Consider the following 19,612-nt stretch of genomic DNA (forward strand, 5'->3'; position numbering starts at 1 on the left):
AACTGATCCTGGGATGCCAGCCCCAGTGAATACATCTACCACACAACTCCTGCAGCTAAGGCTCAGGATTGCAGGGGGCAAAGGACCAGAAAGTCTGCTGTGAGGTCATGACTCCTGGAAATGGCAGGAAGACTGCACCCAGGGTACCTCAACAGTCTGGCTAGAACAAGAAAATAGATATGCTATCACGAAGGGGGAAATCTCATGGAACCCTAGCCCCAGACAAAGAACTACTGGAAACTAATGACTACCGAAGGAAGGAAAATTAGTCTTCTCCAGGGGTGAGCCCTCTAATTGGCTATCCATTACCAAGTGATCAGACCTAAAATTTTATATATATATATATATATATTATATATATATATATATATGCACAACACTAAACTGACCATGTTGTATTTATATATTTATGCATTTATATATAAGACATATATGAAACTGTAATACACACACACACACACACACACACACACAACAATAAAGAAAAAGGAGCCATGAATTTAAGAGAAAGGACACGGGTGGGGTTGATGGGAGGAAATGGAAAGGGGGAAACAATATAATCACATTTTAATAATTTAAAAATAAATAAGTTATTTAGGTTAAAAGCAAGTGATGTCACACTAATGGAAACCCTAAGAAGAAAGACCAACAACCTTAAAAGCAAGTATGGCTGTTGTTATGGGATCCTGTTCCTACTCTCTCATTAGCTCATTTCAGAAGCAATTGCAGGGGCTGGAGTGTGGCTCGGCTGTGCAGAGCACTCTGCATGGACAGGGTCCTGAGTTCAATCCCAGAGCCATGGGGGCAGGGACCACATAAAACAGCATACATATGATTTTATTGTTGGGCCTAGAGTATTCAAAAGTGCGATACATTTATATCAATGAAGTAAAAAAGAGTTAGGAAGAAATAGTGATGTTTTACAGTGAGGAAATCACACCAAGTGGTAACTCAAATCCACGGCACAAATAATCAGGTGTGATTATAGAGGATTCTCGGAGCTAATCTAGGCTCTGCCTTTTGCCATCCTTAAAACACATAAAAAGACAAAAAAAGAATTATAACAATGCATAGTCAGTCTGTAAAATACATATGACTATGTGCAACACTAGCATAAAAGGGGAGGACTGCGTAGAATTCTAGAGCACAAATGTTTGCACAGCTTACTGGAATTGGTGGTATAAATCCGAGACAGCAGACGTCTGAAAGTGGTTACTGGAACCCTGTAAATTAAGGTATTAGGATAAATTCTGAAACAACCACTAAGGAAAGAACACGAGAATAGATGTAGAAAAAGGATTAAAGAAGTCAAAATGCTACACTATAAATACTTACTTAAGCTAGGTATGGGAGCTTATGCCTATAACCCTTTCCTTCAGGAGGCTGGAGCACGAGGATTGCCGCAAGTTCAAGGCTAGTCAGGGCTACATAATGCGACTGGTTACAAAACACCAGTAAGTAAAATAAAATAAAATAAGATAAAATAAAGGGGAAATGTACACTTACTATTTAAGAGTGAAGCAGTGGGGAACAACAACAGAGTGAAGACAAGAAAGCCAGAGTGAAAAAGTGGCCACACATTCCACGTTGACATTCATAGCATTCAATGTGAATGGATTAAAAAGTGGAGATAATAGAGCTATAGAAATATCAAGACTCAGCCACATGCAGCATACAGGAGTTACTAAAGCACAGGTAGAAAGTGGTAACAAAAAGTGTGTATCACGCAACGGGGAACTATGGTAAGGTCAGAAGAACGGACTGCAGCCAGGTGTGGTGGTGCACACCTTTGATCTCCCAGCACTCAGAAGGCAGATGCAAGCAGATCTCTGAGTTAGAGGTCACCCTGGTCTACCGAGAGTTCCTGGATGGCCAGGGCGACACAGAGAAACCCTGGCATGAAAAATCAAAAACAGGAAAAAAATTACTTTAAAACAAAACCCATCACTAAAAATTAAAGATGATGAAAGAGCAAAATATAATAAAAGAACCAAGTGATTAGAATGATATAATCATTATAAATCTAATAATAGGGTGCCAAATACTTGAACCAAGAACTGTTAGTATTAAAAGAAAAGGTAAATCACCAACAGGAGTTGAATGGATGGTTTGACTAGTCAGGTGATTGACAAGGACATAACATAATTCAAAAACATGAACCAACGAGGCTATAGTCGCTGCAAACATCTAGCTATACACACCTTCTGATGTGCACCTGGGAGCTCTCCAGACAAATCACATTGGGACAAGAAACATGTATCAACACATTTACAAAGATAAAAGTCAAAGAAAACATGTTCCCTGATCACAAAAATGAAGTGAAATGAGAAATTAATAAGAAAAATAAGTTTAGAAAATTTACAAATGTGTGGAAATTAAACAGTTCACTTGGAAATGCCAAAAAAGTTAAAAACAAATCACAAGGCAAAGTAAAGATGCTTGCTATGGATAAAACTGAAGATGGAATGTGCCAAAGTGTACGAAACTCATCTAAGGCAATATTAGAGGTCAATTTACAATTGGGGACCTTTTTACACCAGTAAAGAAAACTGAGTTCAAATCAATAATCTAAGCTTTCAAAACAAGAATAAGCTAAAGCAAACAGGGAGAAGAAAACAGTAATATCAGAAGACAGAAAACAACCCAGGCGCTGCAAGCTCTCACAGAACATTCTCTACTCCCCTGCAAACCTTCTGCCAGGGCTATGGCTCTCCAGACTGGAGAGCGAGGACAAGCCACAGGGAAACGGACCTCACTCGATGCAGATCCCCCCACCCCGCTTACTTGTAGCTACTGTCGTTTCTGCCTGCCTTGGCAGCCCCTTGGGACCTTGCAATACTTGAGTGCATCTCACCCAGTTTATATTGGTAATGGAGGAAAGGTTAATTTGATATAAGCTACACAACCATGTTCAGAAGTGCAGACTGCAGAAAGCAGAGATGGGAAGGCATCTCCAGGCAGGCAAGTCAGCACAGAAGTTGTAGCCGGGACATGGACTAGGAACTTCACAAAGGCGTGAGACACCGTGATAGGCCAGCAACTCTATCAGGCTGGTGGTAATGGAAGTCTTAGTACAACACAGAGGACTGACTTCTCATGGCAAAAATAAAGCGAGTTCTCCTGCGCACATAGACTTGAGCAACTTCCAATGGGCTTGAGACATGACTGAATTGGCCTCTGTTCTTTTTCTGTAGACCCAGCCATGGCCCCTGCAGACATCTACGATCCACATGGACATAATCTCTGTTCATGTCCTCTATAAATAAAGACTAAGATGTAGTGATGGGCTCTTAGAGCAGGCAGGAAACCAAATTAAGCCATCAGAGCACTCCCCCAAATGCAACCAGAAGGCAGAAGATGACAAGCATGGAACTCCCAGAGGGGTTTGGCTGACAGACCACACTTGCTCCAAGGGTGATTGATTTCATTTTCTTGCCAACTCATACTTATGTGACTTTGAAACATTTTTAAAGACAGCTGTAGTAGCACACAACTCTAATCTCAGCATTCTGGAGGTACAGGTGGGAGCTTAGGAGTCTAAAACCAGCTTCAACTATTTGAGATCCTGTCTCAAAATACCCTAAATAAAAACGATTGAAAGATATTTTTAAAGCTAAATCAATAGATTTTTCAATATCAAAATATAGGTATACAACAATTACCCAAGACATTACATAAAAAAATTTAACGTAATAGTTTAACAATAACCTTTACTAACAAAAAGTGAAAATTTGTCATATACTGTGTATGTATGTATGTATGTATGTATGTGCGTGTGTGGGTGTTCTGTGTATGTGCTCACTTAGGAGGTCAGAGGACAACTTCCAGGAGTCAGTTCTCTCCACTAGTGAGTTCCAGGGATTGAACTCAGGTCATCAGACTTGACAACGAGCATCTCTACCTGCTGAGCCATCTCTCTGGCCCCAAAGTGAAAGCATCTACAGCTAAAAGTGCTTTGAATTAGATAAGGATTGGACTAAAGTGGGCTACGATTTATTAGATTGTTAATATTATTAAACAGGGACCAGGCTTCTAAGCGGAAAGGACAGCTGAAGTGGGGATGAAGCCTGGCTATGTACAATGGGACTTTTATTTGAGGAAGTGCCAGCAAAGAGAAACAGGGCAGTGGCAAAGAAGAAAACAGGTCAAGTTTCAGCCCACGTCAGGTTGCAGGAGACCTAAGTATGTCTGACAGGCTAACAACGGGAACACAGATGCTCTGACAACAAGAAAACACCCCTTAAAGTCCCCCCACTGGGAGAGTGCCCTCAAGCCACAGACAGGAACTGAAGGGACCAGCAGGATACAGTGTGCAAAATCTGACCATATGGGACCACGGAATCCCTCTCCTTGACCTTAGGCACTGCGCTCTACAACCTTGGGCAGGTTCATCCCATGATTAAAACAGCATCTACAAGAGGCATCGATGAGGACAGAAGAAATGCCTCGACACACTTGGTGTGGAGCAATGAACCTACCTTATTCAGGCCTGTAGGCTACTGGAATTAGGGAAGTTGACCATGTGTAAAAAGTCATACATGCATTTTTTTCTGGAGTAAGAGCATGTAGTTTCCATGTGACTCCTAAAGGATACCACTTATCTAGAAGAGGCATCAGCAAATTATAAAGGAAAAGGGCCAGCTGGGAGATAACTTGGTCTGCGGGACAGACTCTCTCTGTTATAACCCCTGGACTCTGGCCTGTGGCTTGAGAGCCGCCACAGACACTAAGCTAGATGGGTGGGTATGCCTGCATTCCAGTGATACCTCATGAAGACAAGACAGCTGTTGGGACCTATCAGGACCCACTGTGCAGGATGCCAGTGCAGCTGCTCCATCTCTGTACCATCCCACCCCTCAGAGACCATGGGTCTCCTTCCTTAACGTTTCTTCCTCCTGCTTCCTCCTACTGCATCTACCATGGGGGGCTTACGAGGTCCAATCCAGGAATAGTCCTCAATGACAAAGGAAAATAAGAACCTACCCAATTATGTGCTTTTTATATTTCCAGGATGCAATGAGAACATTAGGTTAGGGCCCCTTTCCTTTTCTGTTTCATTTTGAGTCTTTTAGTTTCACTAGTGTAATTAAATAGCTAACGGTGGTCTCGTTATCAGCTACAACGGGAGCTTCTCGTTCACGGATGCGGACATCCACCAGCACAATGTCTAATGGGAGATAGGGTTCAAGCAATGCTGGCTGCTGGAATAAATACACGTTTACACATGGCTGTTGTCAAGGCAAGTAGAAGCTGGGTCTCCTTGGTAAAAAGTCTATCACATTCCTACCCGGCTACATGTTTCCCATCTATGGTCATGCCCATTCCTGAAGCCTGTTTACCATAGTCCTCTTTAAAAGCTACCCTTCCTCTACGCCACTGCCCTGCCTTCCAGTTGTTCACAATTGAAAACCGTGTGACAACGCGCTTACTGTCCACCTATCTTCATGGACTGTTTCCTTAAGGGGGCGTGACCAGGAAACCTCCCCCACCCTGGTTAAAGGGTAGGAGCATCTCTGAGGCTAACGAAGCACAAGGATTATTTGAGGGTCAGCCTGCCCTCCACAGAAATAACCAGCACGCTGCAAGCAGCAGCTGCAAGTTTACTCATGGTTTTTAAAGCTTTGCTAATATCATCAATTGAAAGCCCCCTCTCATTAGGTACATGCTTGCTTTTGATAAAGAGATTTTTAAAATTTCATATGGGGAAATGGAAAGACCACGAGTCCCTGAGTATACACACACACACGCATGCAAGCACACATACACACATGGGAATGTCAAATTCCTTGCCCCTACTGGGGATTAAAGTCAGATCTTGTGTGTATGTGCTATACGCAAGCATTCTGCCACTACGCTGCACCCCCAGCCCCACCTCCTTTAAACAGACTCTAAAGCCTGGCCCACAATTCACCAAAACACTCCGTGGTCCAGCAGTGAGGTTGGTGGGTAGACCCAGGGTGCTGGTGAAAAGTGGAGTTGCCTGGTGGCTGGAAGCTGCAGCAAGCCTCTGTCAAGAGTCAGACTCCACCATGGGGACTGTAACCTCCCCAGGGAGCCCCATTTGTGCTCACTAGTCCTTTTAAAGAGAAGTGGTCAGCTTCCTGCCAGGCAAAGGATGGCAATGAGATTAATTATGACCACACACAGCTCTGCTCAAGGCGGTGAGAAAACAAACAACCTTCATAGATGTGCGAATACCAACCGCTCAACATGACCTTCACGTTAAGCTCCAACTAATGAGGAACTAAGCGAGACAGGAAAATAACACCCAAGAGCTGAAGGATCTCACGCTGGTATTTTTAAAGGACATATTTCCCAGAAAGTATCTTAGCCCAGATGCAGGGTGTGACTAGTCCATGTGCTCCATCATTCTATACATTCTTCACCGGTTATGTGACCGTCTGGATATGGAAGCCGGGCCAGTAGGTGGAGAGGTCCTTGCATGACTAACAAACCAGCCAGGGTCCCAAGAGAGATGAACACCTCAATACTCTTGTTCTTAGTCTGCTTTCTGGGAAATGTATAGGATTGGTTTCCATGGCTTTATAAGTCTTCCTTGGTTGGAACATTTTGTGATTCTACCCAGACCACTCAAGTGTAAAGTTTTCTAATTTTGCCCTCGTTGGTATAAAGGACAATTAGGGACAGAACAGCCACTGCACTGTCACACAAGTTATATTAACTGGAAGCCCAAATCACAACAGAAGCCACTATGAAGGCGTGCAACAAAGACAAGGCTTTATCTAGTGCATTTCAGTGAGTCTAAAATGCCAATTACCGCCAGGAACCTAGCATCTTTAGCTTAGTCATGCACATCTATATGAAAACGGTTTGCCTCCTGCTCCTTCTGAAGATCTCTAGGGAACTATTAACTTCTAATTCCGATGTTGCTCAGCACTAGGGTCTGGCTGGAAGAGCGACGACTGTATCAGGTTTAATTTTTCTAACCCCGGGCTTGCTGGTAAAATGCATATACACTCATCACACATAGAAAACACTTGGTAGGGCTTAGAGATCATTTGTTCGACCTACCAGAAAACTAAACAAAGAGCTGCATTTCAAAGCTGGTATTTTAAGAGGGACACCTTACAGCTGCAGTAGCAGAGAGGGGCAAACGGTATCTGTATCTTCTTGTCTACCTCTGGCAAATGGAGGCAGGGGCGGAGGGTATGGCTTTTTCTTGAACATCTTCTAATGGCAACAGTAAGGCTCAAGTTAAGCTTCTCGAGAGAGGAGGAGGCAGCAGTGACAACGGGGATATTGAACATGATAATGAATAGCATTCAGTGGCAGTGGTGGGGTAATTAGACGCTGACACACTGGATTTTACTAATACATGGTCTCTTTGCTGCACAGTTATTCCCGTTAGTTCTCACAAAATCCCAATGATGTCCTTACAACTGTAACTTCACACGCTGGAGGTTTAAAGAAGAAAAAAAAAGCACCTGAAGTTTGTGAGGTAACCTGCCCAGTAGTCCTCTTACTGGTAAATAACCAAGCCGGATTCAAGCAGCCGATACCCTCAGAGCTCAGCTCTAGAAGACCATCGAGTACGATGACATCATCAACTGCTCTGGGACGGATGGCTGAGCGAAGGTCTGGAGAACTAGGGGCAGGTCAGACAGCAGTTATGGGCTGGGTGGCCTGTGGCCCTGGTCCCTGGGAGGCTGAGGCCACACGATGGGCGTTGATCACAGCAAGTCAGCTGGTGGCCGCCGTCTGGACTGTCAGGGTTGAAGGTCATCTCTAGCCAAACTATTGTCTGCAAGCCTTGCAGGAAGCTGTTTGAAAGGGTCATTGAGAAACGAACTTTCTAAATCAAGCTGGAGCAGTATTTTGATTTCCTTTCATGCGATGCCACATTTCAACGCATTAGACAAGTCTGTTCTGAAATCCTGGAAAACAAGTCCCAGTGACTTGATTTCAGGAACACAAAAGGTCCTACACTCACAGCAAAAAATCATAAGCAGTTGACAAGCATCCTTCTCACTGCTCGTAGAACCTAAGTATTGTATGGCATAAAACACACACACACACACACACACACACACACACACACAAACGCTTTTTCAGAAAAATCTCACATGCTTTGATACTTCTTAGATAAACTTCTCATGATTCTAATAATTTGCCAGATGTCCTTGGGTTCCTCCCCAACCCACAACCTTAACTTAAGGCTGTGGCCCAGTCCTGTAACCCCAGCACTGGGGAGGCAGAGGCAGGATGGTCACTGTACATCTGAGGACAGCCTGGTCTACAAAGTAGTTCCAGGCCAGCTAATGTTCCACAGTAAAAACCTTTACCCCAGAAAACCAAGCCAGCCAGGGGTGTGGGCAGGGAGAGTAGTTAAGAAGTCAAAACAGGAACTCTTGAAGTCTCTCCATCAAGGTTACCAGCGTTCACAACTTCTCTCTCATAGTGGTTCCCAACTTTCCTAAGGCTGTGACCTTTTAATACAGTTCCTCATGTTACAGTGACCGCAAACCATAAAGTTATTTCTTTGCTACTTCATAACTGCAATTTTGCTACTGCTGCGAATAGTGATATAAATATGTGACACACAGGATATCGGATATACAACCCCAAAGGGGTCGCAACCCACAGGCTGAGGACCACTGTTCTACCAGCATGCTAGTTTTGATGCTAAACAGGACAGGTAAGTCACAAGAGCCCCAAAACCAGCAAGGAGCACTGGGAAAGTGGAGAAAATAAAGTCAGGGTAAAAAGACAAAACGTCCCCTTAGGATAATGTGGCAGAAATCGGTCTGACAAGCAAGGCTCTATAGTGTAAATTGGAAGGCACCATGGAGAACAAGACCAGAGGTGAGGAAGGGGACCCCACCTCTAGGAGGGTTTTCTGCCAGGGGAGCTACCGTGTGGCTGGAAGCTGCCCCAACTCTGGATTCTGCAGACAGCAGGAAAATCTCAGCTAAAATGCTAAGATCAGGATAACAAGGGGTAACAGTAAAGGACAGAGCATCGGAATCTCATTTTCTGAGACCTCCAAACACTGCCAATCTTATGTTAGGTCTTACACAACTCCAGCCTTTACTGTTCAGATCTAACCAGTTCCTGTGGAGGAAACACCTTACTGAATCACTACTACCTTCAGAGATGGAGCCTTACACAAGCCGCTACTATTAGGACTGAAGTCACAGGTTCTGACATGGTGAAGTCTCAGGAATTCAGTGGCTGTGAACTCCAAAGGTAGGCTTCCATTTGAAGTCAGTGGGAAAACAGTGTAAGAGGTTTGAGGCTTGCAAGCTGTACTTCTGGGACCTCTCTTGCTGGCTCCAGCTGTTAGCAGCAGGACAAGTAAGTTATGAATGAGCTTTGAAGAGGCTGGGGACGTGGTTCAGTGGGTAAGAGTGCTTTGCTTTGCCAGCATGAAGACCTGAGTTCAAATTCCAGGATTGACAAAAAAAAGTCAGGCATGGCTGCACATGTCTGTAACCCTAACCCTGCATCAAAGACAGGCAGATCCCAGGAGCTTTGTGGACAACTGGCCAGTCTAGCAGAAATAGTGAAGTTCTGGTTCAGTGAGAGCCTGTCCCAAGGCAATAAGGCAGACAGCGATGGAGAGACTCCTCCCCCATTCTGCTCTGCCTTCTAAACTGGCATACCCATGTGCATGTCGCACACAATGGGGGATTTACAAATAGATGGGTCTGCTCCTTTTGAGTTGCCCCTCCCCACATACCTCCCAAAGGAACTTCATTGGATACAAAAGCAAGATTTTTGCCCTCTTATACTTTTCTGACTATCACAGGGTAGTCAATAATCACTGTGAAGATAGTAAATGATCCTCTCCTGAACAGTTCAGGGACCTGGGGTCTCTGCACGATGTGGCTCTGATTCAATGTGTCTGAGATAAGGGTCAGAGCTCCACATTTTTAGTGATTTTCCAGAGCTACTGATGCAGGGACAATACTTTGCATAGCAAAGCTGCATGGTTTGCCAGGACCTTTTCTCGGTGGCTCTCTAGCCTTGACCAGGTGCAAAGGAATCTATCATCTGCAAGACTCTTCAGGGAACAAATCACTGAACCAGTCTTACTGAAGGGAAAAAAAGGGGACTAATTGAGGCAATATACCATGTATCACTCAAAATCTAACTGGATACTGCTGGCTGCTTCTGGGATTTTCTAAAAAACGTTTACCCAGCACACAGAACCCCCACAATCACGCGCATGATAAATGTGCAAGGACAAATATGCGGACAACCGACAGAAGAAGGAAGTGAACTGCAAGAATGTGGCCCCCCACCAGTCCCTGTGCATACTTCAGTGGTCCTCTAAAGTTTTCTGCTGGTCATCTGCCAAGATGGGACGATACAGACCGCCATCAGGCTACTGAACGGGAGGAAGGGAGGACAAGGAGAACAGCGGAGGTGGGGACAAGGGAAGCAGTATGTACAGAAGACACCTTCTGGAGACCTCTGACCCAGATGGCCTACTAAGCACCTTCACCTAGACTGCCCACTTAACTCTCTTCCAAACCTCTGTGAATCAGGGATTACAGTTTTCATTTTACAGCTGGGAACCTGAGGCGCGGAGGAGAAGCAACCCGAGATAATTCCGGAAGGAAGGAGAAGGCAGGCTTTGGAGCACAGCCATAGAAGCCTGGTTCCCAGGAGGCACAATGGCTCACTGGCTGGCAGTCAGCCACAGCAAGCCTGACACCACCGCTCTGATCCGTTTTGCAGGTTCTGGTCCCCTGAATTGGCCTGGTGATGTGAACCTCTCTCAATTGGACAGTAGTTGTGTCAAAGATATAACTGGTCTTTTGGTGCCTGTATTTTTATTATATGGACGCACTGAATGGGGAGGCTACATGTGTGGCAAGATTTTCTTTCTAGCTTTTCAAAGCCAGGAGGTAAAGCAAATGAGTACAGTGTCTACTACTACAAAGACAAAAACAGAGAAGGCCTTTGAAACAGTTTCAACATACAAAGAACCCTCATATACCTGTTTATACAGAAGGTTCAATGGTATCTATTCTACCCCATCTGCATATCTCTGATAGATAGATAGATACATACATACATACATACATACATACATACATGATACAGACAGACATAGATATGGATAGATATCCCTCCCTTTCCCTCTCTCCCATTCCTTCTTCCCTTCTTCCCCCTTCCCCTCTCCTCCATCTCTTTTTCTCTCCATTGTCTTAGGAATCTTTTCAGAATGATCGATAAGATCCACTCCTATATTCCTTCCTGTGTTTCCTAAAGACCAGGTCATTCTCTTACATGATCACTGATGAACAAGGCATCAGCTTCAGGAGAAGTTACTGTTCATTTAGTCCCTTTATCTAATCTACCATCTGCAACCAAGGCTGCCATTTGGCCCATTGATAGCTTTTGTAGTCATCACAGTATGTTTTAATAGCTGGGTATATATGAAGAATTGATATGAATAATTAAGAATTAATACGAGCAGAGTGCATGGGCATCCAGAGAGTCATTGGCTTCAGTTACTCAGTTGCCTCACATATTGCCTTTCTAAGATCCAGTGGAAGCACTGTCCCTGCTTCAACCATCATGGAAAGGAGGCCAAGGGGAGACTCAGAGCTCGGGTCATTCCTTGAGCACTGCTCGGTTCTGACTTTAAAGACTTTCTCCCTTCCCATACCAAGAGACTGAGCACTAATTCAAACATTTTAAACTCCTAAAATAAATACTATTTGAATGTTTATCTCTCTAAACACTCACTTTTATGTCAACCTACAGATCTCAATCCACACCCGCAGCTACAGTTGTAGAAGACTCCTGAGCTAGGCCAGGGGAGTGTCCTGCATGAGTCCCACGACGGCGTTTTAGGGCCTGACCTCTGCAGCATGGGCCTAGCCTGCATTGCTGAACCCATTCCCCCTCACACCTAGAGCCCGAACCCACAGCAAAAGCTGTCAGTTCCAGGGCTGGCTCGAACAGGAAAGGCAGAAAGGCACCAATATCACCACCCAGGGGAGCGGGTGATTTCCCAGGCTTGAGCAACAGCAAAAAAAAGATGCACCATCACAACAATGTCTGTTCAACAGTGAAGTCGCTGTTTCGGAAAGGGAACTATGGGGCTCAGATCCTCACACTTCCACTGGGTTCGTTTGCCTTGAACTGGTTACTGAGTGTGGCCGGACCTCAATCCCTTCACCCACACGCTCAGACAATCAAACATGGAGCAGAGAGGGGTGGACAGCAAGCTTGAAGGCTTGCACGTGGGAGGTCTCGTTCTTGTTTCTGCTGCTTAGAAGCAGAGTCTGGAGGGAACAGGGCAAGTTTAGGTCTGGAAGTGTGAACAAGCATGGCTGGAGGCTTTGACTGAGGGTCTGCAAGGCTCACTGTGGGAAGTACAAAGAAGCAGGCCCCTTCCGCAGTGAGCGCTGCCTCTGGCCGGGGATCAGGATTCTGCTGGTGTGGCAGGAAGAGCAAAATATTTACCTTTTCCAGGGCCTCTTTGTCAAGCAGCTCCTGAACAGCTAGAAGCTTGATGCTGAAAGACAAAAACGAAAGCAGCACATGAAGCAAGTCACTCCACGTCACCACGCATCACCCCACAGGGCACAGCAGTGAGGATGGGAACTCTCAGCCCATCTTTCTACGTCACATCCTACCTTAAGGTGCCTTCTTTGTTGTTTCTTTCTTTAATTCAAAATGACTGTTCCAAATACACTGAAAGTGTTTCCAAACTCTAAAAGTAACTTTACCACAAGGTTATGCACTTCTATTTTCAGTAGAAGTTGAAAGTCAGCCTTTGAAAAAAATTTGCACACCAGTGTTCACACTATTCCTCATAACCCAAAGATGGAAACAACCCAAATATAAATCAGCAGACTAAATGAACAAATGTAAACTGGTGTGTGTGTGTGTGTGTGTGTGTGTGTGTGTGTTTTATTCATCCTTAAAAGGAGAGGTATTCTAATACCTACAACATAGATCATAAATGTACCTTGAAGACATGCTAAGTGAAATAAGTCAGAGACAAAAGATTTAACTTACATGAGGTACCAAGAGTAGCCAAGTGGATACAGATAGAAAGAGGAGTGGTTCTTTCCTAGAACTGTGGGTGAGGGGAGTGGGGAGCTATTGCTCAAGCAGTATGGCACTTCTGTGTGGGATGAAGAGAAAGTTCTGGAGTTAGACGGTGGTGATGGCTACACAACAGTGCAAACGTGCAGGTACCACCAAAATGTGGGCTTAATGATGGTTCAATGGTAAATTTTGTCATAAACATTTACCACAAAGCAGCCTTAAAGTGAATTGTTTCATACAAAGAACTTGGGTAAGTTCTAAGGAATGTAAGAATTCAACAGTTACTCCTGTTCATATTAATCTTCTCTCACAACTCTCTCTGTGATGATGGGCAAATAGTAATCACCATACACTGCTCATCAGGCACTGATGGCGCCTCACCGTGTGCCTGAGGCACCGATGGCGACTCACTGTGTGCCCCACTGTGTGTCTGAGGCACCAATGGTGCCTCACTCTGTGCCTCACCATGTGCCTTAGGCACCGACGGCAACTCACTGTGTGCCTGAGGTACTGATGGTGCCCCACTTTGTGCCTGAGGCACCAATGGCGACTCACTGCGTGCCTGAGGCACAGATGGCACTTCACTGTGTGCCTGAGGCGCCTCACTGTATGCCTGAGGCACCAATAGTGCCTCACTGTGTACCTGAGGTTGGGAATGAGCATGATGTAGGACATGCTGCCTGCCTGTGAGGAGTTCAGGGCTGCTTGGAAGCCAAGGTCAAATCAGGATATAAAGTGAAATGTGCCAAGTGGATGCGCAGAGCTGCTAAGGGAACCCTGGCTCCACAGAGAGCATAGAGGGCTTTCTGAAGGGACCGAAATAGCCTTGCTAGGTGAGAAATTGGGATGAACGCTATCTGTAGAGCAGTGGCTCTTAACCTGTGGGTCGAGACCCCTTTGGCAAACCTCTATCTCCAAAAAAAACCTTATGATTCATAACAGTAGAAAAGTTACAGCTATGAAATAGCAACAAAAATAATTTTATGGTTGAAGTCACCACAACATGAAGAACTGCATTAAAGGGTTGCAGCATTAGGAAGGTTTAAAACTACTGCTGTAGAGGGATACCCAAAGACATCAAGAGGAGTGGGTAATAACCCAGTTTCTAGGTTAGGGCCTGAGCCTTGACCGCAACCAGTGACTGAGGTGACAGAATCCAGCGGTGGGTGTAGATTATTGGGCAATGCTTTCTTTAATAGATCTAACTGCTTCTAACACTTTTTGTGAGCAGATACAGTCAAGGATGAAGGCAGAAGCATGAGAATCCAGACACAGTTTGGAGAAGAGCTGGGTGGTAATGTTCCATCCCCAAGGCTGATGTACCTGTTTACGGTCACTAGTCACTGTAGTCCGCACTTCACAGGCAGCAGAAGAGAACCCTGCTTGCACACACAGCTGCTGACAGGGATAACGCCACTGAAGGCTCACCAGCTCTTAAAAACTCCTTCACATTCTTGATACAACTAAGCAAGGGCATCCTACCAATGCAATGGCTTATCTTACTAGCAGGTCCAGGAAAGGCAATGGGAGCCTTCACGGTCTATAAGAAGCCTACCACCACCTCCATCCACAATTTGGCAAAGATGGGCACTAAAAGACTGCCTCGGGGCATTCTCTCCACCACCCACTGACTCCTCGTTTTTTGTTTCTGCTGTTTCTTAGACTTAGGGGATGCTATGTGGCTATTCCCAAACAGCTTCACTGGTCAACCAAGGCAGAGGGTTTCTACTTAAATGTTGTTGCACTCAGGATACTTAGTACTCTACTCTCTTTAAAGTATTATTTGCCGTGGGGTTTTCATTTATGTTCTCCCCATACCGAAGCACTTTTAGGCCAAGGGCTTAGATGTTCTTGCCCATAGCTACACTTGTAATGTCTACAACTGGCATGTGTAAAACATTCAAGGAGCATTTGCTAACTTCATGGGCCAAGAGGCCTGACGGCCATGTTACTTTGAAGTCTTCTACATTCCAGTGTGAATGAGTCAAATGCCAAGGCATGCCTCGGTTTCTCCGTCTGAGAAAACAAAGGAGGCGATGGGACAAATTTACCCTGGGCAAAAGCTACTAAACACGGTTGTATAACTGACTGTTGCTATGAAACAGACCCTGTGGCAGCTCAAAGCCATTTGTCCCTCCTCAGCACATTCTCAGTACCGAAGCGAAGATTCTAGGCTAGCAATGTGGGCAGCAATGGACGCGCTAAGTTAGGACTATCCAGTCATAGCTCGAGTTACAGAAGCTTAAACTGCCTCTGAAATAACTACTGGAATACAGTTACTGTGGAGGGACGTGGTAAACAGCCTCCTGTTCCTGCGTGTTTGTGATCACGGGGTCTGATTGAGTGTCAAATATCAGAAGTCAGCAGGTGGAAGCTGCTCACCTTTTTCTCCCCATCCACAAAGATACCACATTCAACCTACTGAGGAGCACCAAGGGAAATCTCTGGAAGAAAAATGACATTAAAAAAAAAAACCTCCACCCACTCCAGGCTACTATATAGAACAGGTCTGGCATTGGCATGGCTCCTCTCCCCTGTCCCCTTTCACCTCTTTCCATGGGGTTTCCCTCCATTGAACTTTAATTGAACTTCAAAATCCTTTTCTGTACCCTAGCAAGCCATGGGCAATCTATCAAACCCACTTAACATCTACTCTGAAACCAATACTAGCATTAGTATCATTGGGAAAGGGCAGAAAGAAACAAGACATGCTCACACTTAAAACCCAACCCAAGATGGAAGGGCCCCAGGGGCAGTGAGTGATGATGATGAGACATTCAATCTAGAGACAGCCTGCGTTTCAGATCAGGAGCAGGGCAAGTGTGCAGCTGCCTACCCCAGAGGTTGCTGCATGGAACCCTTCAGAAAGCTGTGGCTCTTACTCCTGAGACCTACAGGTACTGAAGGGACCCTTAGATGTCCCTTTAGGTGACTAAACCACTTTTAAATCTAATGTTGGGCGCTCAAGTCTCAGATATTTTTATCAGTAGGGATGATATCCAATCTTCTAACTCAACCCGGCACACTCTGGGAAGAGATTTCACACACATTTAGGGGCAGCAAAGCTTGTTACCAAATCTTCCATCTCACTTCTTATTCGGGAAGATCATTTTCTGTCATGTCGTTTTCAGTTCTGCCCCTTCTCTATCCCACCTTCTTTCTGCTACTTTTGCAAATAAATACTGCAGATTTCCTGCAGTAGAAATTGCATCATGCTTGGGGTCGGGAGAGCACATGTGAGCACGTATTTGGCCCTACCCTCAAGAGCTGAAAGGGACGAAGAAAGACGCTGCTTAGGTACATGCTCAGAGGCAGGAGTGTGGATTATTTAGACTCTCTCCCAGGCTCCAAACTGGAACCAGGCCTGAGTGCATGTCTGTGCTTGGCCTGACACCTAGTCAGCATTCTCTGAGATCAGCAGAGGCCAGGCAGATGCACAGGACAAGTAGCCTGTCCCTTGTCTGCACCCCACTTAGGGAAGAGAGGGAAAGCACAGAAAATCAGCTAGCAGCACTGATAGGATTAAAAAATGACAACCTCCGTCGCAAGTCCTGAAGACAAGCAACACTTACAAGCACCTAGAACACACACAGTTAACTTTTGCCACATAAGCCTCAAGGAAGTCACGTACGGGGTAGGTAGGAGAGGATGCTGTCTTTTTCAGCAGGGCAACATCTGGCACCGGAAGGTCTCTAAGAGGATTAGAAGAGGCAGTGTGGAAGAGTGCTGAGTATGCTCCCACAATGGAAAAAAAAAGTCAGAGATAAGCCGGGGGCAGCTGCAATCTGGGTGGCTTGGAGCCATAGACTGAACAGACCTCAGTCACCCAAGGGCATGAATAAGGCACTCCATAGAGCCGACAACAGTTTTGTTAAATTGTTTTGAGAATTTTATATACAAGTAGTGTATTTACATTATTTCTAATCCCCACCACCCCAACTCCTCCCAAGCCCTACTCCCTCTCAGATTCTTGACCTTTGCTTTACTTATTATTATTTTATACATTCATATACAATATATGTACACATAAACACATAATGAGTCCGCTGAGTGTTGTTCATATGTATACGTGTGTAGGGCTGACCTCTTGAGAGTGGATAATCTATCAGGGGCTCAATCTGTTAGACAGAAGACTCTCAACAGTCATTAATCTCATGTAGCTCTCATCTGAGTGGTATAGTGTGAGACTCCCCCCACCCACATTGCAATATGAATTAGTATTATCATTGTGCTGCTCTTGTCTAAGCAACCTTATTGCTGGATTCCATGGGTATAGCCATGGGATATATATAACATCTATAACAGACACTGTATCACAGCAGACACTCTGGTCCTCTGGATCTTACAGTTTTTCTGCCTCCTTTTCTACAACGTTCCCTGAGCCTCAAGTGTAAAGGCTGTACAGGGGCTACAACACATTGTTGTCTAGAGACAGGCATACATTCAGGGAGATTATACCCTAGCAAGAGGAAGACTAGAGTCAAGAACCACAGTGTGCAGGATAGAATGGCAAGTGATAAATCCATGAGTGTCATATGATGACACATGAACAAAACATTTAAGACTCCTGTTTTACACACCAGGGACTCCTGGGAAACATTGAGAAGCAAAGGTAGCCTCTGTCTTAAAGCACCTGGGTTTGATAAAAGAACCAGATAATCCTGTCAGTCACATGGCCAGAACTCTCCAGGTCAAATTACTATACAGCTCACTAGAAGGACACCAAAGCCAAGGGGATCCTTTTTTTGTATTGTTTTGTTTTGTTTGAGACAGGGTCTCACTGTTTAACTTAGGCTGGCTTGAATTCATGATCCTCCTGCCTCAGCTTCCTGAGTATGAGCCATCTCAGCAGGGTCTTTTGACAAATATGAGAAATGAGTGGATATGAGAAAGCCAAGAGAAACCTCACCTCAATTTCTGGATTAAAGTTGGCAACTGGAGGGAATGCGTAGTTAGAGAGGAAAGGGGAGATGGAGGAAGGTGACTAATATCTGGAATACTCTCACACTTAGGTCTTGGGGCCTTGGAGTACTGTATGAGACAGAGACTGGCTATAACTCAGCAAGTCCTGGGCTCCAGAATTGTACAGTGGGATAGGAAGATGGTGTCAAAGGAATGAGCTTCCTCAGGAGGATAAACACAGGGAACAGTCAACAGCAAATGCCCTAAGCCATAATCATTTTTTATATTCATTTGTTTTCTATGCGCATGTATATGTGTGTGAGTGTGTCTGTGTGAACCACACATGCATGCAGAAGTGCAGGCAGCTGTGCCGTTCCATATGGGTGCTGGGAATCAAACCCTTAACTTCTAAGTCACAGCCATTTAAGAGGTAGAAAGACACACAGTATGGCAGTACACAATGTTAACATAATCCTGGCCCTTGAGAAGATGAGGCAGGAGGAAGGCTATCTCTGCACCAGCCAGTGCTGCAAAGTAAGATAATGAGTTCTAGGCCAGCCTGAGCTACAAAGTGAGAACCTGTCTAAACAAAAATAAAAAACAAAACAACAACAATAAAACTTCTTTTTGAGATCAGGGAGGACTTCCAGGAAAGTGGAGAGAAGACCCAGAGCCCAATACCCATTTCACACTTTAGAGAACAAAGGTTGGTACCCAGAGAAAGAGACTCCAGGGAGTGATGTATGCTATAATTCAGGGGACCAGATGTAGACAGGAGTAAAAACAGAGAAACTAGTTAAAATGTTAGCAAAAGATACATTCTGTGCTCTCATGATATAGCTGGCCTTGTCCAAGCACGGCGTTTGGAGCTCTGCACATTCTGTTTGTCTCTATCCTACCCCAATCCCTTTTGTTTATCTTAAAGGTTTTGTTTGCTTTGCTGCTGTTATTGTTTGGTTTCTTTTTAGACAGGATTTCACTTCATAGCCTAAGCTGTGTTATGTGGCATAGCCTCATACTTGCTTTTGCCAACTATCCTGCCTCAGCCTCCCAGGTGCTGGGATGACAAGAGTAAGCCACCATCCTCTGTCCCTGCCTTGATAAAATCAAAGAACTCAGTTTTGCTCAGAATATGTGATCAACGTTTGCATAGTAGGGCAGAATAAAAGATTCCAGAGAGTTCTAAAGAGTTCCCCCAGGGCAATTCTGTATCACAATACAACCCTGCCACAGTCTCCTCTGCAAGGAAAAAGGAGAAGACTGTGAGGGCTCTCCACTTTAGGAGCCTTTGCCAAACCATAGAGATCCTGGGAAGACAAATCATAGTCCCAATACATCCATCCTGTTAACTTTGGGATCCAGAGGAGGAGAAGCCCATGCCTTAGCAGAGGGAGGCTATAGCAGGCACCTGACAGGAAGCTCCCTCAAGGGCAAGAGAAGGAAAGGGGTGAAGGTGCAACCATAGCCAGCCCTGGTGGCCACAGATTAGGGCCACTCTATTCTACACCCCTATATAGTGCTTAGGAAGTTGAACAAGTCAAGGTCAGAAACGGTGCCAAGCCAGTTGCCCAGGCTCTCCTCCCTTCCCCTTCCGAGGAGGCTCCATATGAACAAGGTCATGAAGAAACCTCCCTTGTGGTCGTCAAGCTTCAGAAGAGGCCATGAATGTCACAGG

At 45.0% G+C, this 19,612-nt stretch overlaps 1 protein-coding gene across 2 annotated transcripts in view; it reads right to left on the reverse strand.

The window, feature by feature from the left end:
- The window catches only part of Eepd1 (endonuclease/exonuclease/phosphatase family domain containing 1), a 103,641-nt gene that overhangs the window by 29,721 nt on the left and 54,308 nt on the right, over positions 1 to 19,612 (reverse strand). For both annotated transcript variants that reach the window (XM_048458700.3, XM_087905755.1), the window contains one exon: positions 12,445 to 12,496. In XM_048458700.3, the coding sequence (XP_048314657.3) occupies positions 12,445 to 12,496 (52 nt within the window). The remainder of the gene's footprint in view (positions 1 to 12,444; positions 12,497 to 19,612) is intronic.

Source organism: Myodes glareolus, chromosome 4 (genome assembly GCF_982192425.1).
Source record: "Myodes glareolus chromosome 4, mMyoGla1.1, whole genome shotgun sequence".
Lineage (NCBI taxonomy): Eukaryota > Metazoa > Chordata > Mammalia > Rodentia > Cricetidae > Myodes > Myodes glareolus.